The sequence below is a fragment of the Lacerta agilis genome, chromosome 5 (genome assembly GCF_009819535.1).
Source record: "Lacerta agilis isolate rLacAgi1 chromosome 5, rLacAgi1.pri, whole genome shotgun sequence".
NCBI lineage: Eukaryota > Metazoa > Chordata > Lepidosauria > Squamata > Lacertidae > Lacerta > Lacerta agilis.
Window position 1 is genome coordinate 12038889 of NC_046316.1, and position 26756 is coordinate 12065644.

General features: G+C 41.9%; 1 protein-coding gene across 1 annotated transcript; it reads right to left on the reverse strand.

The window, feature by feature from the left end:
- Window positions 1-1333: 1333 nt before the first annotated feature.
- TM9SF3 (transmembrane 9 superfamily member 3) lies at window positions 1334-26499 on the reverse strand. Its single transcript, XM_033148619.1, has 15 exons — window positions 26320-26499; window positions 18438-18633; window positions 17248-17370; window positions 15528-15688; window positions 14360-14437; window positions 12672-12803; window positions 11132-11298; window positions 9085-9179; window positions 7359-7489; window positions 6666-6805; window positions 5246-5314; window positions 4991-5137; window positions 4069-4152; window positions 3850-3926; window positions 1334-3232 (listed from the first exon to the last, which is right to left on the reverse strand). Exons 1-15 carry the CDS (start codon window positions 26395-26397, stop codon window positions 3165-3167), a joined length of 1746 nt encoding a protein of 581 aa, XP_033004510.1. The 5' UTR covers window positions 26398-26499; the 3' UTR covers window positions 1334-3164.
- Window positions 26500-26756: the final 257 nt, after the last annotated feature.

Below are 26756 nucleotides of genomic sequence, written 5' to 3' on the forward strand. Positions count from 1 at the left end.
CAGCCAGTGAAAATGCACGTCCACTGTGGCTTCTGCTGCTTTCCTGCTGAGAAAAGCTGCTCCGCCCCAGCGCCAGGGGAAGGTAGTGCCAAGGTGCCTTGAAGTGAGAGCGATCAGTTGCCCCGTTTTCCCTTAGCATGAGGAAAGGCAGCTCAGATCAGCAGCATTATCGGCTGAGATCTTCATGCGATATAAACGGTGCCTTGATATCGGCTGCCCTACTCATCCTTGCACGAGAAGCAATATATTGCTGTGTATTGCTGGCTCAAAATCATTACTGTGGTGTGATTTCAAAGCCAGTTTGGGCCAATAAACTGAAAAATTGCACAGCGCTAAAACAGACCATAAAATTTGAGATATTACCATGCAAGAATGACAGCAATTTAGTTGGGAGGGAGGCAAGAGATGGGCCCATGACCTCCCTGGGTGCATTTTGTAGACCCCCAGGGGTCCCCGGACCCCTAATTGGGAACCACTGGTTCAGAGCATTCACATCTCAAGACGGGCTTGCTTCCTGCAAGAGCACAGCCCTAGATTCCAGGGCAGGGGAAATAATTTTCTTGTTCCTTTAACAGCTGTTTGGCAGTCAGAAATTCAAAAGGCTTACCTTTCTTATTATGGAAATACAATTATGGGAAAAGCTTCACCCTGTCTCATGCCCCCTCTTCTGGGTGGAAGTCTTTTGTGTTAGTCACACAATGGCTGCTGTGGAGTTTGTCCTGAGTCTCAGCACTCACTCAAAATCCAAGATTTGCCCACAGGTCCAAAAAGCTTGGCAACCCCTGTTACCTCGATGACTGCTGACTCCAGTATAAACCTGACATACGTTGAGATAAGCTTTGACACCTCTTTTCCATTTGAGAATTAGTTGGGTAAGAAGCAGAGAAAAGATTGTGTTGGTGCCCCATCTATAGAACACCCCCCCCCACCCCATCACTTAATTTGCTTATTTTGTTAAGTTGGCAGAGTTTGTCCTTGTGACATAATCTAGATTTTTTTTGGAACAGGAAACAAACCAAAAATTGGAGAGAAATATATAATGATTTCTCACTAGTGGCATCCATATTGAAATTCTCGTCACTGTTCTAATTAGTTTAATTAATATTTCAAGTTTCCAAACAGAGGCAAACATCTAATCTACCGTGGATCATAATGTGCTATGCATCCCACTACTGTGCAATCTGCAAGGATTTCCGTGAAGTTTGTGCAGAACCCCTATGCACTGCTACCTGAAAAGGGATTGTCCAGTAACTGTATGGAGGATTTAATCTTCTCTATTAGAATTTATGAATAAAACCAGTGTTTATAAAATGAACCGCAAACACTACCAAAATAAGAGGGCCAAAATCATTTAATATCTGTCTGCCATTTAGATATGAAAAGAACTGCAGACCCACCATGGAATTTAACTACACATATAAAACATTTTCAGATAGCCAGCTACAATTCACTTACAGTAAATTGTATTTATTTCTCCTCTTCCACAATTTTCCAAGGTGAAAATAAGTATCCAAGTGAACTTACCTCGGGAAAACTTTTTGCTTTATACATACATACACCATACACACAGTTTAGGGCTAACCAACTCCCCTCACAGCAATTTGTCTTTTGGGAACACCTGCATTATTTGGAATCTGCCTTGCCTTGGCAATACATGTTAAAATTAATCTCCAGTCATCTTTGAAAACAAGGAACCCTGAAGGCCTTGCTGCAACAAACCTCCAGAAATAATTGTCATTTGTCCACTCTCTATTCCACCATCATAGACTGTACACTTTAAAGGTGCCTATTCTCATGAGCCAGAAAGCTTCTTTCTAAATTAACAAAGCACACTGGAATTGGAATGTGACCTATCCTCTGGCGTTTGATATATGGAGAATATGTAGCACTTTATTCAAGAATTGGTATTCTGCAGTACTGCTTGAAAAAAATTACCAACTGCGAAATTTATCTATTTTTTACAATCAGAACATTTGTCTGAAAAGTTTATTTTAAATTTTCTGAACACTTAAAGCAGCACTGCTTTAGGTGTTACACAAGTGTCCAGAGATAACTAAACAAAATTAAACTTATAAATTACAAGTTTTTGCTTTTGAAAGAGCTTCAGTCAACAGAAAACATGACACACACACACACACACATTGCGAGGAAACCCCCCAAAATTTCATGCAACAGCAGGCAGGATGTAAAAAGCCACCTAAATTCACACGTTTGTACACTGAATCATCAGAAAAAGTATTCTTTAGTAAATCTGTACATCCAAATACATTTGGGAGCTACATCTAAGTTACATCATTTAATGTTTTATACACTTGTTACCCCTTTTAATCATCAAGTAAACACGCCAAACCGGGGATGGGCGGCTGAGTTAGGAAAAAAGGGAAAAAATCATTGTAGACATTCAATTATTTTTGTTACCTAGACCACCAAGTGTTGAATAAAAACCGATGGCATCATCTTTATTTACCATTTTTTCTTGCTAACTGTACAAAAATTGCAGTGCAGAGAATTCCACCTTTGTACTTAAAGATTCTTTGGATGGATCTCAGATATAGCTGGATATTCCTTTAATGACGAACCAATGGAAAGTTGGTCCTATTAGACTGATACTGCATGCAAATATTTGCCTTTTTAAAACAAATGCATGTAAATGTTAGAATAGGTGATACTGCAAATTATCCTGGTAGCATCCAGTGTCCCCTTACCCTGTAGAATAGCACTAACAACTGGATGTAGGAAATATTTCCAGAATAGTATTTTAAAGTACCAGAAACTAATCAGCAAAGTTTTAGGATCCACAAGTTTCATTTTCCTTTTTTAATTAAATGGAACAAATGTGTAAATACAGTTTTGTCCTCTTCACTGAAGAGAGCTAGTCTATTTCATCTTTGTGAGCTAGTTTTTGGGAAGATTAGCATGTACTGGGGAGTGATGCCTACCAAATACAATCCAAGCTTTTGCTGAGAACAGTTGAAGAAAGTCAGTAAGAACCTAGGATCAATGAAAACAGATGTTGCTTTAAATGATCCACAAAAGAGAGACCCACAGAGTGCCCAGTGTTAAATACACAATTTTCTCCTTGCGCTGTTTGGTGTGCAAGTTTATATACTCTGTCCCCCACCCCATCCCACCCCAAGGGTTAACTGTTCCAGAGTTCACTTTCCTTAGTCAATTTTCACATTAGTGTAGATTTTTCGAACAAAGGCACTTGTTCCCATATAGCCAATAGCTCCTGTAAAAACAAAGGCATATATATATAGGTTAGATTTGCTTAAGTTCTACAAGACAATGGCAGCAATCCTCAGCATATCTGCTACGAATATGTATTACTGAATTCATTAGGACTTCCTCCCAAGTAAAAACGCATCAGATAAGTTTCAATAATTATGTTTATGCCATACAATCATATAGCCTGCAAAACGTTCCTTCCTTAAAAAGCTTAAGATGTGCACCACTGTCATTTTTGGTATATCGTTTTTTAAAATTACATTTTGTTCACCCTGGAGTGCAAGCTTCTTTTCATCTCAAACAACACATGCATTTCAGCCTAGTGTTTGTACATGTGCTGCCAAGAGCCATACATATGACAAAAACCTTAAAAACTAAAAATCTGATAAGCTAGCAAACTCATGTTCCTCAACCAGAATGAATCAGGTCCAGAAAACCAATTTATGGAATGCTTCCCCCCATTCAGGAGTCTTCCTAGCTTGTGTTCTCTGTTTTCTTAATAGACTACGAACTCAGAGACAGGACAGATACATGCCAATTTAAGGCTGAACCCCAATATAACAGAATGGGCCTGGCAGAAAAGAGAGATGACAGCATTTCAGTATGCTGCAGAAAACTTACCGCACATTATTCCCAGTGCTGTGCTAAATACTGCCATATAACCAAAGTAAAATGATGTCTGAAACAAGCCATACATCCTGGGGGGCAAAAAGAGGAAGAGGAATATTTTTTTTGTATCTCCCATATTACCAATAATTAAACATTTTTTTAAAAAATGTGAAGTATTAGCTTTCTTAATTTAAAAGGGAAGGAAAATACAAAATTTCAAAGGCTACGTACTTCGTCTTGAAAAAGTAGTAATAAAAGGAATACATGTAAACATAGATTGCAGTTGAAGCAGCAGACAGAAAACTTGTCCATTGCCTGAAAAACAGACACAAATCTTTCAAACAACTGGGAACAAAAGCCTGGCAAACAGTACAAGAAAATCTAGATAAGAACTGTAACAGGAAGTCATAAAATTTGTTCAACTATTTTCCTCCTTGCATGAAAAAACAAGCTAGCTTTCTCAAGTTTTTTTCATACTGTTGTACAAATTGTCCACAATCCTTGTGCACTTTTGTGGAACCACCATTTTCCAATTCTGCCTTTCACACTTCAGAGGGCAATATTTCTTTTTCTTGGCATAACTTTTAAACAATGCATTTAACACTGGGGACTCATAACTTAAATAAAAAATATTTACCTAATAGAATATGCATGCCATTTAACTATAAAGGCTTCCAAGCATTTTACACAAAATACACATTACAACTGTCAATAAAAGGAAGTCAAATATTAAGTAGATCTAAACAATTCAAAATATAATTGAATCACCAGTTTTAAGTTTACGTTATTTAAAGAGTACACATAAAAATGCACAACAGTGTTATGTATCTGGGTAGGCTTGCTTATTACACACACACACACACACACACACACACACACACACCTGCTTCAAAGTCTAAGTCAGGCTTCCTCAACTTCAGCCCTCCAAATGTTTTGAGACTACAATTCCCATCATCCCTGACCACTGGTCCTGCTACCTAGGGATCATGGGAGTTGTAGGCCAAAAACACCTGGAGGGCCGAGGTTGAGGAAGCCTAGTCTAAGTATTACCCCACTGAAAGACAGATTTCTTGCAAGTGCAGAATATACATTCTGTGGCACTAATTTTTTGCTGCTTAAGAGTGACTTGTAAGCGGAAAAAAACAATACTTACCACCTATAGTCCTCTGCATTCAGTAGAAAGTATGTACACACGATTGTCACACATACGGTCACAATGCAGAGAATAACCAGAACTAACATCATGAAGCCATAGACATAATAGATTTTGTAAGCCCAGAAGGAAGTGAATATAAAATACCTACAGAATAAAGAAGCATTGTTTAATGCACAGACATGAACGTTTAATTAAACCAGGCCGATAATGCCTAGTAAAGCACTTGAAAAGTTCTCTAGGCAGAAGACTCACATTTCAATGAAAATGGATCCAAACGGGAGAATCCCACCTAGGCAAACAATAACAGCTGGTTCCATAAACCTGAAAAAAATAGAATTAACTTTCTCATTTGACCATAACTAATGGAATAGCTCACTTAAGAGAGGGGCTCTTGCAGAATCACTGAAATCAAATGGAAGGTGATAGTTGATTTAAGGATGCACTGGTGGCAAGATCTAAAAGGACTGTGATCACTTCAATAAGGTTCAGACCATGTGAATCCTGATTCTCCAGAACTGTTGCTGTGTTAGTTGTATTCTGCATGCAGTTAGTGCTCTGGATTAAAGCACCAGCCCCCTGAATTCCACCTGTGCAAGGAGTTCATCACTGCTAGATGAAAAACAGGATAGCAGTTCTAAATCAGGAATAAGGAACTTCTGTTATTCAGGCCAAATTAAGCACACAAGGTCTTCTCCCCTCAGCCGCACCCACCTGTCCCCACATCAAAAACGTGTGGGGCAAGTAAGGCTATGACTGCAAAAGGAACAACTAGAAGCTTTAATGTGCATCCCCAATTGTTCCTTGGCAGGCAGGGGTTGTGTTTGGCACCAAATGCAAGCCCTACTGGGATTGGTTCCCCTTGGGATCTCTGCCAAAAGTGGAGTTTGCAGCAGTGCCAAATCTTTGCAGCCCCAGCTTGAAGGGAAGAATCAGGAACACACTTAAGAGTGAGCTCCCAATTCTTCCTTTGACGTTTGGATCAGCTGGTGTCATATGATTGACAGCTGGTGACTGCCCACCTGTCAAAAGCAGCCCACAGAGGGTAGCCCAGTTCCCTAATCCTGCTCTTCAAATTATCCACAATACTAATCATTGGTGTTGTGGTCTAAACCACTGAGCCTCTTGAGCTTGCCAATTGGAAGGTCCGTGGTTTGAATCCGTGTGACGGAGTGAGCTCCCTTTGCTCTGTTCAAAAGCATACCAGCACGAGTCGATAGATAGGTACTGCTGCGGTGGGAAGGTAAACAGCATTTCCATGCCCTCTGGCACTCATCATGATGTCCCATTGTGCCAGAAGCGATTTAGTAATGCTGGCCACATGACCCGGAAAGCTGTCTGAGGACAAATGCTGGCTCCCTTGGTCTGAACCGAGATGAGAGCCACAACCCATAGTCACCTTTGACTGGATTTAACCATCTAGGGGTCCTTTACCTTTACCTTTTATTACAGGCAACAGACCAGAAATAAGACCAAACATTGCCTCAACCACTGATAAAAAGATGTGGCAACTACCAGTGACACCCATAGGATTTTTATCTCTCATCAAGTATTTAACGTAAAATTGAACTGACCTTCTTGGTAGTTTGGCTAGTAAAGGGGCAAACCTACTTTCAAGGGCAACCACCTACTTCACCAGATGCATGAATGCCAAGAGAAGCCATTTATACTTTACCATTTTTTCTCTGGGATTGGACGAGGAACAGCATTGACTCGGCAAGGAAAGTTGGGCTGACCCGAAAGGTTCCGTCCCAGTATTGTGCCAACAAGGTTCAAAGGAAGGATAACAAAGAAGCAGATGCAGCACACAGCCACCTGTAAACTCATAATCACACAAGAAGAGAGGATATAAAATGCATCAAAGACATGCACCCATTATAACAATTTCTGCTTCCTAGCAACATTAATCTTAACATGCCTATTCAGAATAGCAACATTAAGATTCATTCCATGAAAGAAGTCATTATATCAGACTAGTTTGCATCCTGAACTGCTTCCATGTAGCTGGTTGTTTTAAAAAATTAACTAAGATTTGTGGTGGAGCTTCCCCCCCACCCCCGCCAAAAAATCCCTGTTTCTTGGCATGTTGTGTATTTTATGTTATAAGCTGTAGGGCAGGGAATGTCTTACTACAGATCTTGTAAGTCATTGACATGCAGACCCCCAAAAGGGCCCCCATCCTTGCTTTAAATAAACTAATTATCAGGATGCATCAGTAAACCTAAGCTTTTGGCTTTCTTGTTGATGTGATGTAATTCAAAGTTTTGCATGCAAGTTCCCGCCTACTTTAAACTGTTAATTGGCCACGGCAATGTATAGCAGTCTTCTTGATTTAATAAGATCAAACCTACAGCACTAATGTACTCACCATTGTTCCAAAGGGAATAGCCCTTGATGCATGATAATAGATGGCAATGAAATTAATGAAGAAGGCTGTGCCACACACCATTGCAGGAATAAGGAACGCCCCAATGAACATCTGCTTTATCCACCGCCTTCCTGCAAGGAGAAATATCCCAATGAAATTAAGATTCAGGACTCAAGCAGCATGTGAACATGTTCCTCTCTGTAACCAAAAACACTGTGTTGTGATTTAGGAATGATTAGGTAAAAGGAAAGCATTATGTATATTCAGTATAGCCCTGAAAAACAAATTTTGGTTCAGGGATAATATTAATATGTTAAGATCAAAGTCTGATCATTTTTAGGCTGGAAATGTCTGGATCCTAGTATTATCTGTCTTGCGTAGATCTAAAACAGACTCACATCTCAAATGATTCTTTCACCAACCTTACTTGTACAGTGGTACCTCAGTTTAAGAACAGCCCTGTTTACGAACTATTCGGTTTAAGAACTCCGCAAAACTGGAAGTAGTGTCCTGGTTTGCAAATTTTACCTCGGTCTAAGAACGGAAGCCGAACGGTGGAAGGGCACCTCGGTTTAAGAACGGTTTCGGTTTAAGAACGGACTTCCGGAACAGATTAGGTTCATAAACCGAGGTACCACTGTATATGCTATAGTCAAAGAAGTATTTTGAAAAGTAAAAAAAATGACAGTCATGAGTCATTCATACCAGGAATAGCTTCTGTATCTTTTTAGAAAAGGTTCAAAGTAAACTCCAGGGTAGACAGAGGACATTCACCATCTGGTGGCCAGACATGGTTCAACGCTCTCTTTTGATAGTTACTAGTAGGGTGGATCATGGGAATGCCATGGACGCAGTATATCTTGATTTCAGCAAAGCATATGACAGAGACTCCCTATGCTAACAAGGTGGTAAAATAGGGGCTAGACAATACTATGAGATAGAGCCACAGTTGGTGGAGCAACCGTAGCTAACAAGCGCTCATAAAACATATCTGCCTCGACCTGGAAGAGGGCATTGTCCTAAGCACTATACTGTTCAACATCTTGGCACAATTCTGTCTTTCACCTCTGGGATTTTCAAGACAAGGAATAGATACAATTGATACGGTATCTGCATGAGAATAGCCCTCTTGTTATTTGTGGTGTCTGCTGTCACCTAGGAAACACCTGAAGGCTCCCATTCCTCTCCAAATCCTTAGGTTGGGGTGTACATTTTCCCATAAATGAGAACAGAGTCTGGCCTTCAGTAGATGCCAAAGGGTTTCTTCAGATGGCAACATATGCCCAAAGGGACATGAGAAGATACTGCAGCACCTGTTCAGCTATTCCAATTATCATGCTGCTGAGGTACTGTGCACAAGAACCTTTCTCTACCTCTGCCATAGGACACAAACTTGCTTACCTTTCACTGACTTAACCACCAAGCCCTTCTTGAATCCTTTCTGATCAGGTGGGAGCAAACTTTCTCAAAGACAACAGCATACTACCACTATATTTGCAACATCTAACTGCGGCCACAGTGTTAATTTTCTCTGAACATTTTCTCAAGGTATTCTCACCACAGAGAAATTTGCTAGGCACAAAGCTGTCTGCAGAACCCAGAAAATTCACAACTGTATAATGGTGCAGGTAATCACCAAAAAGTCAAAAGCATCCCAGGATGGTGGTAAGATATTAAATTCCTTCCAAAATTATTTTTAATACAAAAGTAATTTTAAAAGTCTCACCTCCTTGCCTGGCATAAAGGCTTCCTCCAAAGTAGCCATTCACTGGGGATGTTGCAGCATAAACAAAAATAGCGGTACTTAGCATTGATCCTCTCCTAAAATGAAAGACATGTAGTTTTTGCTACACAAATGACTGCCTGAAGTCTACCAATGTAAAAAGTTACAAGGAGCAAATTGTGGAAGATATGCTGAATGTTTAGCTTCAGCTAGCGCAAAACACCAACTATTTTAATGTGCAGCAAGAACAAAATCCCAAAGTGCTTTGAACATCTGGATTAAGTATTCCATTACGGCCACAGTTACATGTCACCATAAGCTGCTGCATGCTGCTCAATCACACTTCCTCTAACCAGGATCATAAACCTTGGCTTATGCAAAAACAACCCATGTTCCCAAACCACATGATAAGCCAAAGTTTGTAGTTTGTTCCTTCCCTAGTGTGAGCAGCAGCTATAATCAAGCAGTGTGACTCACTCGTGAAAAGCTATGGTTTGCAGCTTACCATGACATGCAAACTGTGTCACATTGCAAAAAAGTAACAACTAGAGCAGTTTAACAGTTTTGGGGATAAGCAACATTAAACTATGTTAAAACATATTTTAAAAAACTCGTACCTAAAAATCTTTTGGCCAAATTCTATTACAAGATCTAAATTATTTAACAATTACGCCCTTATAATTAAACACAATTCCTTGCAGGTCAGAAGTGCTGGTATCACTGTTGTAGCAGTACAAGAATAAAAGCCATAGGTAAAAGGTAAAGGGACCCCTGACTGTTAAGTCCAGTCGCGGATGACTCTGGGGTTGCAGTGCTCATCTCACTTTACTGGCCAAGGGAGCCGGCATTTGTCTGCAGACAGCTCCCGGGTCATGTAGCCAGCATGACTAAGCTGCTTCTGGTGAACCAGAGTAGTGCACAGAAATGCCGTTTACCTTCCCGCCGGAGCAGTACCTATTTATCTACAGTACTTGCACTCTCATGTGCTTTTTGAACTGCTAGGTTGGCAGGAGCAGGGACCGAGCAACGGGAGCTCACCCCGTCGCAGGGATTCGAACCGCCAACCTTGTGATCAACAAGCCCTAGGCTCTGTGGTTTAGACCACAGCGCTACCCACGTCCCATAGGAGATACTAATTCTAATGTTGGTCTTTCAATTCACAATGCAAATTGTCATACAAGCCCCTAGTGAAATTTCAGAAATATCAGTATTTTTCAGATTACAGCAGTCTGGGAATGAAAGTTTTCGTTTCTGCTAAGTTATACAAGGATCACTTGGAAGCTTCTGGCTTGTACATACAGTTCCAGAGGGTTTCCACAAAAACAAAGTGTCTCTCCAGAAGAGAGACTGGGAGAGCTGCAAGAGGCTGTTTCTCACCATTGGTCCGATGCTGTCTCTTGCTATTCTTTGCATATATATATTTTTAAAGCAGACACCCTTTACACCTTTTGAATGAATGTCAGTCGCTGGAAAAACAATTTTGGAATCCAGCAGGTTTTGGGTTCTTAACTAGTTCTGCTGTTTCATGGCCAAGTCAACTCTTTTGAAGTCTGGGACATAATTATTCATCATTTTTCCTCATGTGACAGGATGAGCCTTTCCAGGTTGCCTGAGCCTCTACAATGCTCCCCCCAAGTAATCAGTTTGTGTTACTAATTATGCTTTTAATCTGCACACAGAAAGTACAAAATCAGGTTTCTGCCAACTCCTCCCTCTTTCCATTTGTACCACACTATTTCCAAAGGGTTCCCCAGCCCTCAAGGGGCACAGGGAACAGGAAAACCTTGTTCAGGGTACATGAACTCTTGTTTTGCTCATGGAAAGAAAGCCAGGAGCCAAGATGTTGTTTTAAACTTTTCATTTCTGAAATTATGCTCAAGGGTTCTGCACCATGATGGCCGCTGAGAATGATTTATGCGCACGGTGGTGGTTCTCATCTCCTGGGCACAGAAAAATTGCCCCAATGTGATCCACTTTGTAAACTGTAAGGAGTTCCTGAATCTCAGCCAAGATCTTTTAAAATATGATGAAGGAATGAAGCAATACTCACTCTGTGTATAAATCCTCCAGCATTGCAACAATGATCACTATGAAAGAAACTGCAAAGATCTGGCAGCCGGAACCAATCAAAGATGAAAATATTAAAGGATGACTGGATGGTCTGAAGACATCGCCATGAACCTGTTTCCAGCCATACTCATCACCTAGATCTCTGTCCTGCACACAAAAAAGTTTGAAAACAATCACAAGGAAGGAAATGGCTAGTAGTCAATCCCATTTAAGCAAAAATACCCATTTAAGGGAGGGGGAAAGGGACAATGGCCAAACTGTTATAGGAAGCACTTTGTGAGACGCTATGTATTATGAGATGTAATAAATATTCCAAAGCACTGTACATGAGGGTACTAAAGCTCACTAAATGGCAAGTGCTTGGTACAGTGAGGCATTACTTGTGGTTAGAGAGTGAGCTGCTATGGTTGGCTGTGATCCATTCTCTTTGCAACACTAGGGTGCTACAACAGATTTGTATTTCAGCTGTACCCATTCCCTTAGTAAGAATTCCTGGAAAAACAACAACACCAAATCTTGGGGTTCTGTCACTCAAATGCTAGTTCCCAGAGAGCTGCTCTCCATAGACAATCAGCTTGGGGTGGCATTCTGTGCACAGCACCAGAAACATTGCTAAGGGCTCTCAAGGACTGCCCCAAGGAGAAAAATCTTTTCTTTCAGAGCAACTGAAGCTTAGAACCCCCAATGTAAGGAGAACATTCGAGTACTGTGGTTCTTGGTCATTCATTTCCAGTGTTCTAACTGTTGGGTGTTTCAGAGGATCTCTCTGCAATCGTTTTACCATCACCAAGAGTGGATTGCTTGGACATAATTCCTGACTTATGTGTTGATTGGCTCAGGAGTCAAAAAGCTCTTTCGCTAATGAGCCCATGCTTTTGAGTGTCAATACTCTGCTATACTACTGGTGTGGATTAAATGGCTTGGCACTTGCCTCAATCTGTACTCAACTGTGCCAGGTCAGCAAGCTTTTGAGAAAGTTCTTTGCCATAATCCACTTGCATTCCTTTCTTTGGAACAAGGGTCGAAAGAGTAAAGGAATGTTGCTCCAAGCAGCTTTTCTTTTATGAGGCCTTGCATATTTGAATGCTCTGAGCCTTGCACTCTAAAATAATTCCCTATAGTGGTAGGGAGTTCTCTTGACTTTCTGTCCAAGCATGTTGGGGTTGGAAGTGCACTCCAAGGAAGGAAGGAAGATGCAAGCAATTAAACTGAATATATAGGGGAAACGGACAGAATAGGATAAGCTTTCTAGTCAACAAAAGGACTAGCTGCACCTCTGAAAGTCAAACATAAACTGAGCAGGAAGACACCCCCATACCCATATCAAGGAACTTCAACCTTTCCGCATGCAAGCCTTCACATAAATTAGACAGAAACACCTAGAGGAACTGAAATCTGACCGAAAACTTGTTCTAGAGATCCTTTCCTTTTACCAAAAAATTACTGTCATTTGGACACGTTTTCTAGAAATGAAAATGCAATTTTAAAAGGAAGTAGTAGTAGATAAACAAGACTTTTACCATATCATCCATTTCTTCTTCTTTACTGTATCGTGCATAATCTTTTCTCAGTGTCCTCATTAAAATCATAGAAACCAAGCCCACCAGGAAAATAACCATCATGAAGGAATTGAAGATTGAAAACCAGTGAATCTAAAAAAAGTGGAAATGTGTTAGCTTGTTTATTATTTAAGCAAGCTACTCAAAAGACAAAATAAAGACTGTAGCCCAGGGATGGGGAACCTCAAGTAGAAGGGTCAAATGCTGTCCGGAAGGCCTCTCAACTTAGCCCTTGGGACTGTTCCCAAGCCACACCCCTCACTGTCCTGCTCCACACCATCAAATGCTCCCCCTGCCCCGGGTGGAATGTGACTTTGAAATATAATAATGCTTCTTGTTTGACTGGATGGAGAATGGTGGTGGGTGTTCGTGGCATAGCTGAAATATAGCCTACTGTACTAAGGTTTAAGAGTCACACCTCATGGCAGAATATGGACCTTGGGCTGAAAAAGGTTTCCCATCCCACTACAACCCGAAAGCAGGTCAGGTCTAACTATGTCCCGTTCAGCTCACAAGCCCAAAGGTCTTGGGAGTTGAAGAGGTCAAGACAAAAGTATTTTAAGGGATGGTATGAACCATCTTAGAGACTAAATTTGACATCAGGTTCAATAATAATAATAATTTATTATTTATACCCAACCATCTGGCTGGGTTTCCCCAGCCACTCTGGGTGGCTTCCAACAAAATATTAAAATACAATAGTCTATTAAACAAATAATAATAATTTATGTGACCTATACATATTAAAGCCCTGTTACAGCAAACCAAAATGACACATTCCATACCACCTTTCTTTCACCTTCAAGAATAACAGATCAATGATTTACCCATTTTATCCTCACAATTTGCCCTACGATGGACTGAGAGAGTACAGTTTATGCTCAAGGCCACTCAGTCAGCATGACACCTAAACAGGGATATGAACAAGGCTCTCATATCCAAGCCCAACACTCTGTGCTTGGAGGGTCCAAGTAGCGCTGGAAAATCCAGTGCTAATCAGGTGACCTTCAGAATGTGTCAGCGTTCATAGGTCTGTATTGCCCAGTCTTCAGTTGGGACCCATTTGCTTCTCAGCTCCCGTTTAGCAATGAGGAAGCTTAATCACAAGCTCAAGTTTGGACGACATGCCAAGTCAAACCCCAGGCTTAGTTCAGCAGAGTGAAGACTTGGGAGGAGCAAGCTCCCTCTCCAGGAACCCACACATTCATGCAATCCCAATAAGCTCTAGCTTGGCTTCCCATGACATGTGAAAGAGGCAAATGAAGAAGTTGAATTGGGAAGATAGTCATAGCTATTTAAGCTTCTCTACATTAAAAAATACATTGTTTATGTAGGTTACTGCTTACTTCTGTGAAAAGGGAAGTAAGTGTAGGTCTGAGCTGGTTATTTATTTAGCTTAATAGTTAATAAACGAAAAAACTGTCCACTTTTAACAATGATAATTCTTCCCATGGCTTCTTCTGCCCCTGCACATAGGAGATATGATACAAGCAACTATCAGGATTGCAGTGTGTATCCACTTTTGGTCTAACTCAGTGTAGAACCATTGAAATTAATGAGCAGGTTTAATATAGGTTCCATTCATTTCAGTAGGTCTTCTCTAATTTAAGTTAGATGGAAGATCTTGATGCTAAATAAAGGAAACATACTCTGTGTTGAAAGAAAGATGGGTCGAGGTACTTGTCAAATCTGTCTTCAAACTTCACATCTGACCTTTTCCATTTCACCTGGAAAGAAATTAACACTTGGAAAGCTGAGAATATTTGATTATAGGTCTACTGAATTCCATTCAGCAAATCACCTATAGTTAGGAAAAAAATGAAACATGCACTGACATAGTACAACTATTTTGTGTCAAGACGACACAAAAATGAACTTTATAGAGGGTAACAATTACCTTGTTTTTTCTGAAAAGGGCCTGGTGTTATCCAAGCTCCATGGCTTGTTTAAATGTAACATACAGTGGTACTTCAGTTTAAGAACAGCCCTGTTTACAAACTATTCGGTTTCCGAACTCTGCAAAAACGTAAGTTGTGTCCCGGTCTGTGAACTTTACCTCGGTCTAAGAACAGAAGCTGAATGGTGGAAGGGCACTGGCGGCGGCAGGCCTCATTAGGGAAAGTGTGCCTCAGTTTAAGAACGGTTTTGGTTTAAGAACAGACTTCCGGAAGGGATTAAGTTCACAAACCGAGGTACCACTGTATAGTGTTTATTTTCACCACTGCATCCTTAGGTTGTGAACTGGCAATCTGAGTTGCCACCCTTCTTCATGACCCTACTCCTGTGGCTAACATGCAAGAGAACCTTTTCCTAGTAGGGAGACAGAGATAAAGAATCACTTGTTCATTTCAGTCATTATTTTCTCCATGTCAACAGCTGTTGAAGGCACAGGGGAAGGGCAATCAAAAAAAAAATGGCAAGCTGGCAACCATACAGGAAGAAGGCTGTTGAAGCAGAAGACCATGTGCCTGAGCACCATTAATATGCAAGAGCCAAACTCAATAAAAACTCTGCTTCTATACAACCCTTTAAAGCACAAAGGTGCTTTTCAGGGTCTGGACTTGGAAATCCTAAGCCTGCAGAGAGGCCCAACATACAGCAATCCAGGGCATGAGGTGTGAGAATAAGTTTTTGAAGATGACCTGCAGTTATATTCAACTGCAAGCTCTATTTTTATATACATTGCTGGGAATAGGGTAGAAAGTGACAACGAGCACACCAGTTAGCTCTCAATGCAAGGCTAAAACGAAGCTCGCTGAATGGCCTAGTCACCACTAAGAGTATAAATAATGTTAGCAATGAATTTGAATTACTTACAGAGTAAGACATTTGGATTTTGGTGTTGGGAACTAGTTTAACTTTTCCTTCACTTGTCAGATTCACATCTACGATTCTATTTCCATTATAGCCTATTTCAAGTTTTTTGTATGTCCAGAGATAGTAATCTTCACCATTTTCATCAGCTTCACCAACAATACCTGCAAAGAGAGGGGAACAGATATAAGTAATATTATTAATTCATGCACCAAAGCAGGTTTTGTTTTGCAGCAGGCTTGCCGTCTACAAATGTGGCCCCCTGAGGGGAATAAAGATGGGCTTCAAGAGTTAGATACTTCCCTGCTGTTGCAGAGACAGAGAGAGCTGCAGCCTGCAGGCAAACTTTGCATTCCACGCACACAAAACAATCCCGCAGGAATCCAAATTCTGGGTAAGAAAGCTAAATTACACAGCATAAAACAAATGTGTGTAGTTTATTTTGCTTCCGCTAGTCATGGAGAGGGACAAGGAGCAATAGAGGCACTGATGCACTCCTCTGAGCACTGGTGATTCAATTCAGCTACACCTTCTCTGAATTCCCTTCCGAGATTTCACCAAGTTTGCTGCCCATTAACTGATTTAATTTAAAGTAAATTTGGATATAAGCATTAAACCTGGAAATTTAAAAGTAACTTACAATGTAATAAAAAAGAGCTATCACACACTGGGAAGGGATGGCTTCCATTTTAACAATCTCATTGCAGTACCCCAGTGGCCTTAAACAGATGCCTGCAAGTTTATCATTATAGATTAAAACTAAATTAACTAAATCTGTAGTAGATTAATCTATCAACCAGACAAATTACAGCTTGCACCCCTACTCAAATCAATGGTATCAAGAACATTATCATATCCTTGGAAAACTTGCACGGCTTTTTAAAAAAAAATTTAAAAAATCACAGACCGCTTCACAGCACACAGCCATCAAAGTGTTGTACACAGTAAAAACAGAGTAAAACTCAGAAACACAAGCTTGAAGAACAATTGAATCAATTCATCAAACTCTAAAACAACAAAATAATTTTATCAAATATAAAATTTCACCTCAGCCTTCCTTAAAAAAAACAACAACTATATCCAGTAGGTGCCTAAACACCATCAGCTGGTAACCAATTCCAGAAAGCTGGAGCTGCCACACTGAAACCCCAGTTTCCAAGTGCACTTCTGGGGCATATGATAGTCTCAGCATGCAGTGCCCCAGTTGAGGAGCACAGTTGCCAAGAAGGGATATTGTGGGCAAGGTGGTTCCTAAGATATCCTGCTCCCAAGTTATTTAGGGCTTCAAATGTTAAAAGCAAGATCCTGAACTGTGCCCAGTAACGTACTGGCTGGCTACCCCAGTCAACAATTAAGCTGTTGCATTCTGCATCCCCTGCAGCTTGCAGGTTAAACCCAAGAGAACCCCATGTAGAGCATGTTGCAGTAATCCAGTCTTGAGGTTACCAATAAAACAGTAAAAAACTGTAATTGTGTGTGTCACTCCAGCTGAGTAACACATACCCATTCCTTCCAGCATGATGCAGAGCTACAAACACAGAAGCAAGCCTAAGTAGCTTGTGCCAATTCTCACTGCCAGTTATTCAAGTTTTATGTGGAAGAGGCAATGCTTGATCAAATAGGGAAGAAAGTAGGATAAAGCAGGACAGAAAGGCGTCAGATAAGATCAAGGGGATACTACTTATTTAAATGTTTTCCGGTTCTGCAGGCAAACATTTCTTACCCCATATTGGCAAGTCATCTATGTACATCTGATACCAATAATGATTTTTGATAGCATAAACAAATGCATCTCTTGTTTGCTTATCCAAGTCTATTTCACAGTAAGTTGTCTGCATCACATCATCTGTGGAAATTAAAAAAATGCATTAATAGTGCATTAACTGAAAGTTAATTGAGCCTTGGATTTTGCACTAAACATTATTTTACTAAAAAGATCAGTCACTCAAAGATGATTTCCCCACTTTCAACCCTGCTGAGCTCCTTTATGCTGCACTGTTGCTAACCCTTACTGCTGAACCACAAATAAAACTAAAACCACCCACAAGGCCCCAAAAGTCTATTGATGGGCATCAAATGCTCAAGGACTTAAGAACAACCCAAATCCAGCTTTTTGGCTTTGAGTATATACAGCTCTCAGTCCCTCAAAACACACAGGCTGCAAAGACCATCACTCCTGCCATGCTTTTCTCCAAACCAGTAACCAAACCACCAGATCAATCGCGCACACACACAAATAAGACTCCCACAAAAAAGAGAATGTGTGTATACCTATGCTTAGGAGATAGGATTCTGCCGATAGGATTCTGCCGGCGCAAATTTTCCAGCCATCCTTCATGATGGTTAATGGTAACCAAATTAAAACCCTGGTTTCAAATACAGCGGTACCTCGGGTTACAGACGCTTCAGGTTACAAATGCTTCAGGTTACAGACTCCGTAAACCCAGAAATAGTACCTCGGGTTAAGAACTTTACTTCAAGATGAGAACAGAAATTGCGGCGGCGGCACAGCGACAGTGGGAGGCCCCATTAGCTAAAGTGGTACCTCAGGTTAAGAACGGACCTCCAGAACGAATTAAATTCTTAACCCGAGGTACCACTGTACTGGTTAATAGCAATTCCCACTAAACCTTTCTCCTAATCTTAAGGTCAACAATAGCATTAACCTTTATGACGCTAAAGACAGGTGTGGGAAAGGCCCATGGAAGGGAACAGGAGTGTGGCCTGCTTCTGAACCCTTAACAATAATTGTGAACAAAAGTAATATCAATGATGGTGCTGGAGGGTTAACTAAGAAGTCACTGAGCTTGCAGTAAACAAATTTCTGAACATAAGACAATAAAATTCCAAGTGTGTGTTTAAGACTGCAACAGTCGTGTGCAAATTTAGAAAACATTAACAAAAGCAGTTTACCTTTAAATTTAATGTCCAGACCACTGAACTCCAATTCGACTCCTTGCAGTGCTTCTCCGAGCGTTTCATGGTAGTGACCAATGCTTTTTTTGGATCCACCACAGAAAGGAAGAGAAAAGTATTTGTATGTCTCCTGGCGATTGTGGTATGGTCCTACTGTATTCATCCATAAAACAACTTCTTCTTTATCTTGGTACTGAAAAGAAAGCATATTAAAAAGTAAAAGGATTATAAATAAATGTGATATATTTAGAATGGAGCAAGTATTCACAGAAAAATCTGTGAAGAATGTGCAAAATACAGTGGGGAAAATTTTTGCTTCCAAAGGCCACATTCCCGCTGTCAGGAAGCCCCCCTCGCCGCAGCAGGAAGTGATCCCGGGGCGTCTGCAGTACAGGGAACCCCTGTCCCCTCTGAGCAGTTCATCGTCCTCCTTGAGTGGAGGAAGAGATCGCTCTTCCAGTGGGGAGGGGGAGATGGAGGCAGGAAGTCGGAGCAGGGGCTGTGGCAGGGATGGAGAGCCTCAGCACCAAGCGGGAAGAGGGGGAGAGGAACCCTTTCTGTCGCCCCGTTTGGGCAGAGAGGAAGGGCGTAGAAGGGGGAGGCGGGGGTTCAGGATCCCGCGCCTCTTATGTTGGGCTAGAAACCGGAAACAGACATTCCCGGACTCTGCAGAGGGATGAGCTGGACGTCTTTATTTTAGCTCCACTATAAATATCTGCACAATAAAGAACTTAGCGTTTAGAAGTTCTGCGTTTGGCTGATTTCTCATGAGCAACCACTGAAGCACCTTACACCCGCATAAGTAAACTGTTGAGGGCCAACTGAGCTGGAGCTAATTATAGGCTCCCTCCTTGGCACTCACAATAAATTAGGCCAAGCTTATACAGCCTTACTTTAAAATTAGAACTCCACTACATATTCAAATCCTTTTCTCTCTTGCATCCATCTTCTGCTGATAATAATAATAATAATAATAATAATGATAATAATAATAATTTATTATTTATACCCTGCCCATCTGGCTGTGTTGCCTCAGGCACTCTGGGCAGTTCCCAACAGAATTAAAAGCGCAACAGAACATCAAACATTAAAAACTTCCCTAATCAGGGCTGCCTTCTAAAAGTCAGATAGTTGTTTATTTCCTTGACATCTGATGGGAGGGCGTTCCACAGGGTGGGCGCCACTGCTGAGAAGGCCCTCTGCCTGGTTCCCTGTAACTTCATTTCTCACAGGGAGGAAACTGCCAGAAGGCCCTCGGCACTGGACCTCAGTGTCCGGGCTGAATGATGGAATGATGGGGGTGGAGAAACTCCTTCAGGTATACTGGGCCGAGGCCATTTAAGGCTTTAAAAGTCAGCACCAACAGCACCAGGTAGCACACTGTTGGCTGAATTGTGTAAGTTTAGCAGGATAATGAAGTGTTTGTTATTTGTTATTTATGGGCGTTAAAATGTCCAAGAATCCCATCTTACTTTTGATGGCTTCTCACATTCAGCAGGCAATAGTGAGGTGCTGAGTTTTCTCAAAAAAGGTACATTCTGCTTATTATCTCTTGACTTCCTTTGACAAACAGTTATTGGTGGTTTTCCGCCAAAACACACAGCTCCCTACTGGTGGCACAGCAGTTGCAGATCACAGCAATAATAGAAGCTGGCCTCAGCTTTGCCAAGCACAGTGCCCTGGCAGTTGTCCATGCACCCTCACACAAGGCAAAGAAAATCTTGGAGCATAGGGCTACTGCAGTGTCAAAAGCTGAGGCAGGGCTGCAGCAAGTGGGTAGCTAGTTAGGAGAAAAGCAACTGAACAGGGCACAGGGAAGCTTATGAGATAGTTTTTGCTACCTACCTCAAAGTGACCAAAGTGCACTAGGTTTCTACCTACCGGTAATTTGGGCTGCTAAATATAAAAAAGTGCAGTTAAATATATTTTTTCCTATGCAAAAAGTAAGTAGTATCTGTACTCCTTTTTAAATAAGAGTACACAGGTCAGGTAATCGTCAAGGAAGAGGCATGGGTTGGAAATCTAGCTGGAATATGGCGATTTAAGATGGGAATAAATGTCGGAGGCTACAGAGGAGAGAAGCAATTAAAAGAAACTATCAGGGTAAATAAGAATAAAGAGTCCTGCGGCACTTTTAAAAACGAACAAATTCATTGTGGCATAAGCTTTTGTGGACTACATTCCACCCCATCAGATGCATAAAATATTATCCCAAGTTACAGGTACATATACATTGCTTTTGGGGTGTGTGTGTTATGAACAGTAAGGTCAGAGAGAAACTCTGTGTCTTAGTTGGTTCATGCCTGGGTGACAACCAATGGGCTGAGTTTGTTAACTGGCTTCACAAGAGGATCAAACTGTTTTTAACTAGGAGCATTCTAAAATAAGTTTTTTATCATCATCATGTGATGATAAAACTCAAGTGTCTGATGATAGGACTCAGTGTGTGTGTCATTAACGAAAGCGCACACATCTGTTTGTGTATTAAATTTCATTTAATATATTAAATCTATAAATTGTGTATTTGATTATATATTTAATTAAATATGTATTAATTGTGTATATTAAAAATATTAACTATATTGCAAAAACGTTAATTTATTAAATGGTAATTTAATTCATTGTATGGCCCATGGGATCTGTGTCAAAGTACTCTAGTGTCCCACTTAAACTGAGAGGTTGGACCGCCCTGGTCTAGGATATAAGGCAGGTGGCTGCTAGTGAGGTGGGAGGAGAATTCAGTGAAGACAACATCTCTGAGCCACAAAAATGAAAAGGACTTCTGGCATGTAGGTTTGCGAAGTTAATGAAATCTATTCGATACATAACTCAGAAGCTTTCTTTTTACCATATTTCTCTTTCGGAGTATCTTATTTTTTAAACACTTGTTCCATGCCACCTATGCTAACCATGGAAAAAAAGAGCTTAAAACATTGCAGATAACTATAAGGTATAAAACAGGATACAGTATCATCCACATGGACTCTGTGGCTTATCCTGCTGATACAAGCTATGCTGCAATGACCAGCTAGTCCGTCGTGTAGGAAGCCCACAATATAGTAATTTATATGAAATGCAGATTTCATGATATATTATTTTTAAATGGGAGAAAAGACCAGTTTGGATTATTTCTGAGGCTTCCAATGGATACTAGGGCCAAACACTTCTCTTGCCCTTCTCACTGTGCACTGACTTCAGCACAAAGATCCTGGCTTGTATTAAGCCAGTTCCTCATTTTGCCCAGAACAGGCAATTCTTGCTTAATGTCTGTTAACCAACCAGGAAATAAGCCTGATCCTGGCTTCTTTTCCTGATTTAACTATACAGTCGTACCTCTGCTTACGTATCCCTCTGGATACGTAAACTTCAGGTTGCGAACGCGGCAAACCCTGAAGTGTATACTTCCGGGTTTTGCATGTGCGCATGCGCAGAAATGCTCAATCGCGCCGTGTGCATACGCAGAAGGGCGCATCCAGTTACGAAGTTTCTGGGATGCAGCAGGGCCTCCGGAACGGATCCTGTTCATAACCGGAAGTACCACTATATTAGCACTGACAAAACACAGAACTCTTGGTTAATATACAAACCAAGATGTTTGCACTGAAACCAGTGTTTTCTTCTGTGTTTACCCATTCATCACACCCAAGAGGAGTTGTGGCTTCCTTCCAAGATGCTGCACACTTTTTGATTCTATGGAAGTGAAATCAGCTAGACACCTGTTTCTCCAAGAATGAAAATAGTTTTTTTTATTCAGAAGACTTTACATCTCCATTGATCCCATAGAACCTAAAATGGTTACGTAAAATAAAATGGAACTGACCAGTCACTATTTAAAATATTGTATATCAGCTCCTGAGTGACACAGAGGCCGAAGAGAGTGTTCTGTGTTTTAAATGCCCAAAGAGTGATATGCTTTTGTGCAAAGAAGTGCTGTTGTGCAAATCTTGTCTGAAATGTTGATGAGCGACTTTCATGGGGCTATACTAGTGCACATAATAACCTCAGCTTCAACCAGTTAAGATGAGCAGATGGATATTCATGCAGCCAATAAACAAGTTTAGGTAACGGGATAAATGTAACAACAGTAGCAGGAATACACGCCCACAATTGTGTACTGTTAGAACCTATTGGTCTGCTCAAAAGCAGTTCCAAAGTATTTGAACACAGGACAGTTATCAATCCTAGGAAATTGATCCGAGTATTTTCAGCAGATCTAGTGATGGCTAGGTATAGCACTAGAGTGCAATTTCATTAACTTGATCAAGAAAAATACAGTACTAGGACACTGCTGTAAAAAAACCACAAACACCCAGTCCCACTGAAACATTGTGCTAAAACTGAATCCAGAAAAATCAGCTTTGCAAGGCTAGAAATAAATATAGGCAATCTATAAATGTGCTTCAAGTTTAACATACAGGTGAAACTCGAAAAATTTGAATATAATGGAAAAGTCCATTTATGTAAGCAATTATTTTCATTAGCTACTGGAGTTTAATATATGAGATGGACACATGACATGCAAAGCGAGATATGTCAAGCCTTTATTTGTTATAATTGTGATGATTATGGCATACAGCTGATGAAAACCCCAAAGTTGAGATTGTTAATTTGGGGTTCTCATCAGCTCTACGCCATAATCATCACAATTATAACAAATAAAGGCTTGACATATCTCGCTTTGCATGTCATGAGTCTATCTCATATATTAATTTCACCTTTTAAGTAGAATTACTGAAAGAAATGAACCTTTCCACGATATTCTAATTTTTCGAGTTTCACCTGTATAGTACACTAGTGTCCTCAAATCTGAATTTTCAGAAGCAAGGCAGTAGCCTAGTAGTTCACACATTACACAAAACCAAACTATGCCTTAGCAGAAATAAGCAGGTTCCCGAAAAAGCTTGCAGTCACTTTACTCCTCCACAGGCCCTTTTGTTGCTGCGCTGCGGTTTGGCTTAGTGCACCATCCAAACCAGTGAGGTGAATCCAAGGTTTGTACTTGGTTTCTAGTTCATGGTTAGTCTGGGAGAGCTAAACAATTAACTCTGATTCAGAGAACATGGTAAGGCAAATCTTGGCTTCACTTATTGCAGCACAGCTCCAGAAACAATGGCAGAAAGAAAATCAGCTACCAGCTACTCCATGGGAGCCCACACATTCATGTTAAGCTAATGTTTGGCTTAGCATAACGTGCGAACTAGGACAGTCTGTGGTAGAATATTGCCTAAAAATCAACACAATAGTATTAAGAATACCATTGTTCCCCAAACTTTCAGTTATATCACACTGATAAGAGAATCTGTTTTTCCAAGCATGGAATAGCTCCCACAAATTATATATCCTCGTAGGATGTTACTGAATATTCATCCCCAATAGCCAATGTTTAACCAATGTTCATAGAGAAGGTTGATTCACAATAAAAAAATCAGCTTTCATCAGTTTGACAATTCCTGCCCAAACAATTTAGGTTTTCCCATTTGCCTTAGACCACCCCTTGTTTCTATGTACATGTTACAAGTGTTCCTGCCATTTATCAAAAACTGTTAACAGCTGCCCTACCTATCAAGTCAAGCATTCAATATTCTGTCAGGGAAAACTTTGTTGGTTTAGTAGCACTGTTATACCAGGGTTTAAGGCATATGCTATGTGCCAGAACACACACATCCCTCCCTGTCTTTGACAGAGGGTAGCCTTTGAACGGCACTACATAGACGAAGGCTGCAGTCCTAGCTCCACTGAATTCAATGTGACTTACCTCTGAGTAGGCATAGGACTGCAGCCTTAGTCTAAGATCTGGCCATTTTCTGTAGTGGCACCAAGACTGTACAACCCTTTGTTGAAAAAAAATCTGCTTGCTGCTATCATTGCTTCTGTTTGCCTTTCAATGAACCAGGATATCCCTGATAAAGGGTCTGGAAACCAATGGTTGTGGGAGTTGGGTATGTTTAGCCTGGATAAGGGGAGTCTGAGAGGAGCCATCTTCAAATATCTAAAGGACTGTCACATGAAAGATGGAACAAGCTTGCTTTCTCCCATTCTGGAGGGTAGGACCTGAACCAATAGATTCAAGTTACTAGAAATGAGATTCTGACTAAACATCAGGAATAACTTTCTGATAGCAAGAGCAGTTTGACAGTGAATCACACTCCCTCAAAAGGTAGTCCTCTCCTTTATTAGAGGTTTTTAAGCAGAGGTTGGGTGGCCATCCATCATGGATAGTTTTGTTCAGAGTCCTGCACTGCAGGGGAATGGACTAGATGACCCTCAGGGTCCTTTCCAATTCTACAATTCCTCTTCCAATAGGTTTCAACAGGTATTGCTTTTAAAAAGGAATTCTGGTTGTTGGTCATTAGACCAATGACCATCACCCACCTCCAGGGAGACCGCTTTGGCCCCATTCGCTATAGACGGAAAGGCTGCAAGATGTTTGCTTCCCCACTTGCTGCCAGAAAGAACATTCAGCTCCACTTTAAGGCTCCTTAATGAAGGATAACAAACTCTGGAACCATCCACCAGTTAGAGAACCAAGGCCTCCCAGGCGATGTGTATCGGTATGTGAGAGTTGTGCATTACAGTTGGTTGCTTGAAAGGGAGAGCACAACTCTTTAAAATAAATATACTGTTTGTGGGGTTGTTTTTTGTTGTTGTTTTACAAATTTACTTTGTAAATATGTACTGTGGGTTTTACGTTTTATGTTGTTTGAATTTTCTATTACACCCTTTGCCACATTGAATATTCTTTTTATAGAAAGGCATAGAGAAGGGAAAAGAAAGCACACATGAACAGGTAAAGTCCCAGAATCAAACAATTCCATGGCTTTGCTGGTTCACCCATAATGCTAAACCAGCCTCTGGTTTCCTTCTTCCCTACCACAGCAGAGGGTTAGCAGGGGGAAGAGCAAACTGGAAACTTGAACAGTGTGCACCAGCACACTGCTTGTTTGTATGAGACCATAGATAAAAACAAATGGCTTAACTTGACATGTGAACCAGGTCAATATTTTATGTGTTGCGCATTTCCTATGTGTGGTTATAGGCTACGCACACCCCACAGCGCTGCAGGTCGGCCACGGCTTATGGCAGCGTATCCAAGTTTGCACATGCAAGACCCTTGCTTAACTGCTCTCTAATGGGGCAATAACCTGCCACAGAAACGTAGGCATTCCCCCCATCACCTTTTGCCATGCCAGAAGCCAAGACACGCACAGACGCAAGCTCCTGCCTCTCCCAACTTTCACGTGAAGGGTCTACCACTAGCGCATCCACGCCGTTGTTCTCAAAACTTGCCAAGCACGTTATGCGATGTGAGAAGAACGGGTTTTTTGTTTAGCGGATGTGGCTGGCGTTTCCCCACCATCACCGCACACCAAACTCTCGCAGCGCAACGTTCCCTCAAGGAAGCGAAAGGGATGATGATATCCAGTGAATCTCTCCTCCTCCAACGTGACACGGGGCTACAAAAGTCTTACTCGCAATCCTATACTTGGTGAACTTAACGGGGCCGGACGGCGCAGGATGGAGCTGCAAGGCATCCTGAGCTCGGTCGGCCGCTTCGCCTCCCCCCTCCACTGGAGAAAAGGCGGCTCCTGACGAGGCCCCCTCACCCCCCACCCCGGTTCTTAAGTCCCAACAGGGCAAGAAGCCTTCCTCGCTCGGAGAGACACGCGACGGGCCCTCACCGCCACCAAGCGAAGCCCCACTCGGCCCTCTCCCTTCTCGCGGCCCTCAGGACAGGCCTGGAGGAGGCAAGGGGGCCGCCCCGAACCAGGCCCTCTCAGGCAGGGCGGGCAAGCGAGCGACTGACTGACGGAAGGGCGGAAGGAAGAGGGGAGGCCGCCCGACCCCGCCGCCTCAGGACCTCCGCGGCCCGCCGGCTCACCGTGTGCTCGTGCTCGTCGGCGCGGCCCCGCAGCACCAGCAAGGCCGCCACGCACCACAGGAGCCCGGCCGGCGCCATCCCCGTCTCCACCAGCCGCCGCCGAAGAAAAGGAGGCGCCGCCGCTTCCGCCGTTCCCGCCACGTCATCCGGGCGCACACCGGAACAGCCGGCGCTTACGGCGGCCGGCGCCGCCCAAAAAGGCTCAGAAGACGTAGGCGGGAGAGTGAGGGAGGGAGGTGTCGGCGTCAAACAGCACCCCGCGCGCTCTTGTGACGCGGGAACGAAAGATAGAAGAGAGAATGCGGGAGGCGCCTGACGTGCGCCGGGTTTCCAATGAGTGGGCGGGGCGAGGCGAGCCGTCAATCTCGCGTGCGGGGAGGAGCTGAGTAGGAACGGCGTGTTAAAGCAATGCGGGGGACGCGGCTGCTGAATTAAGT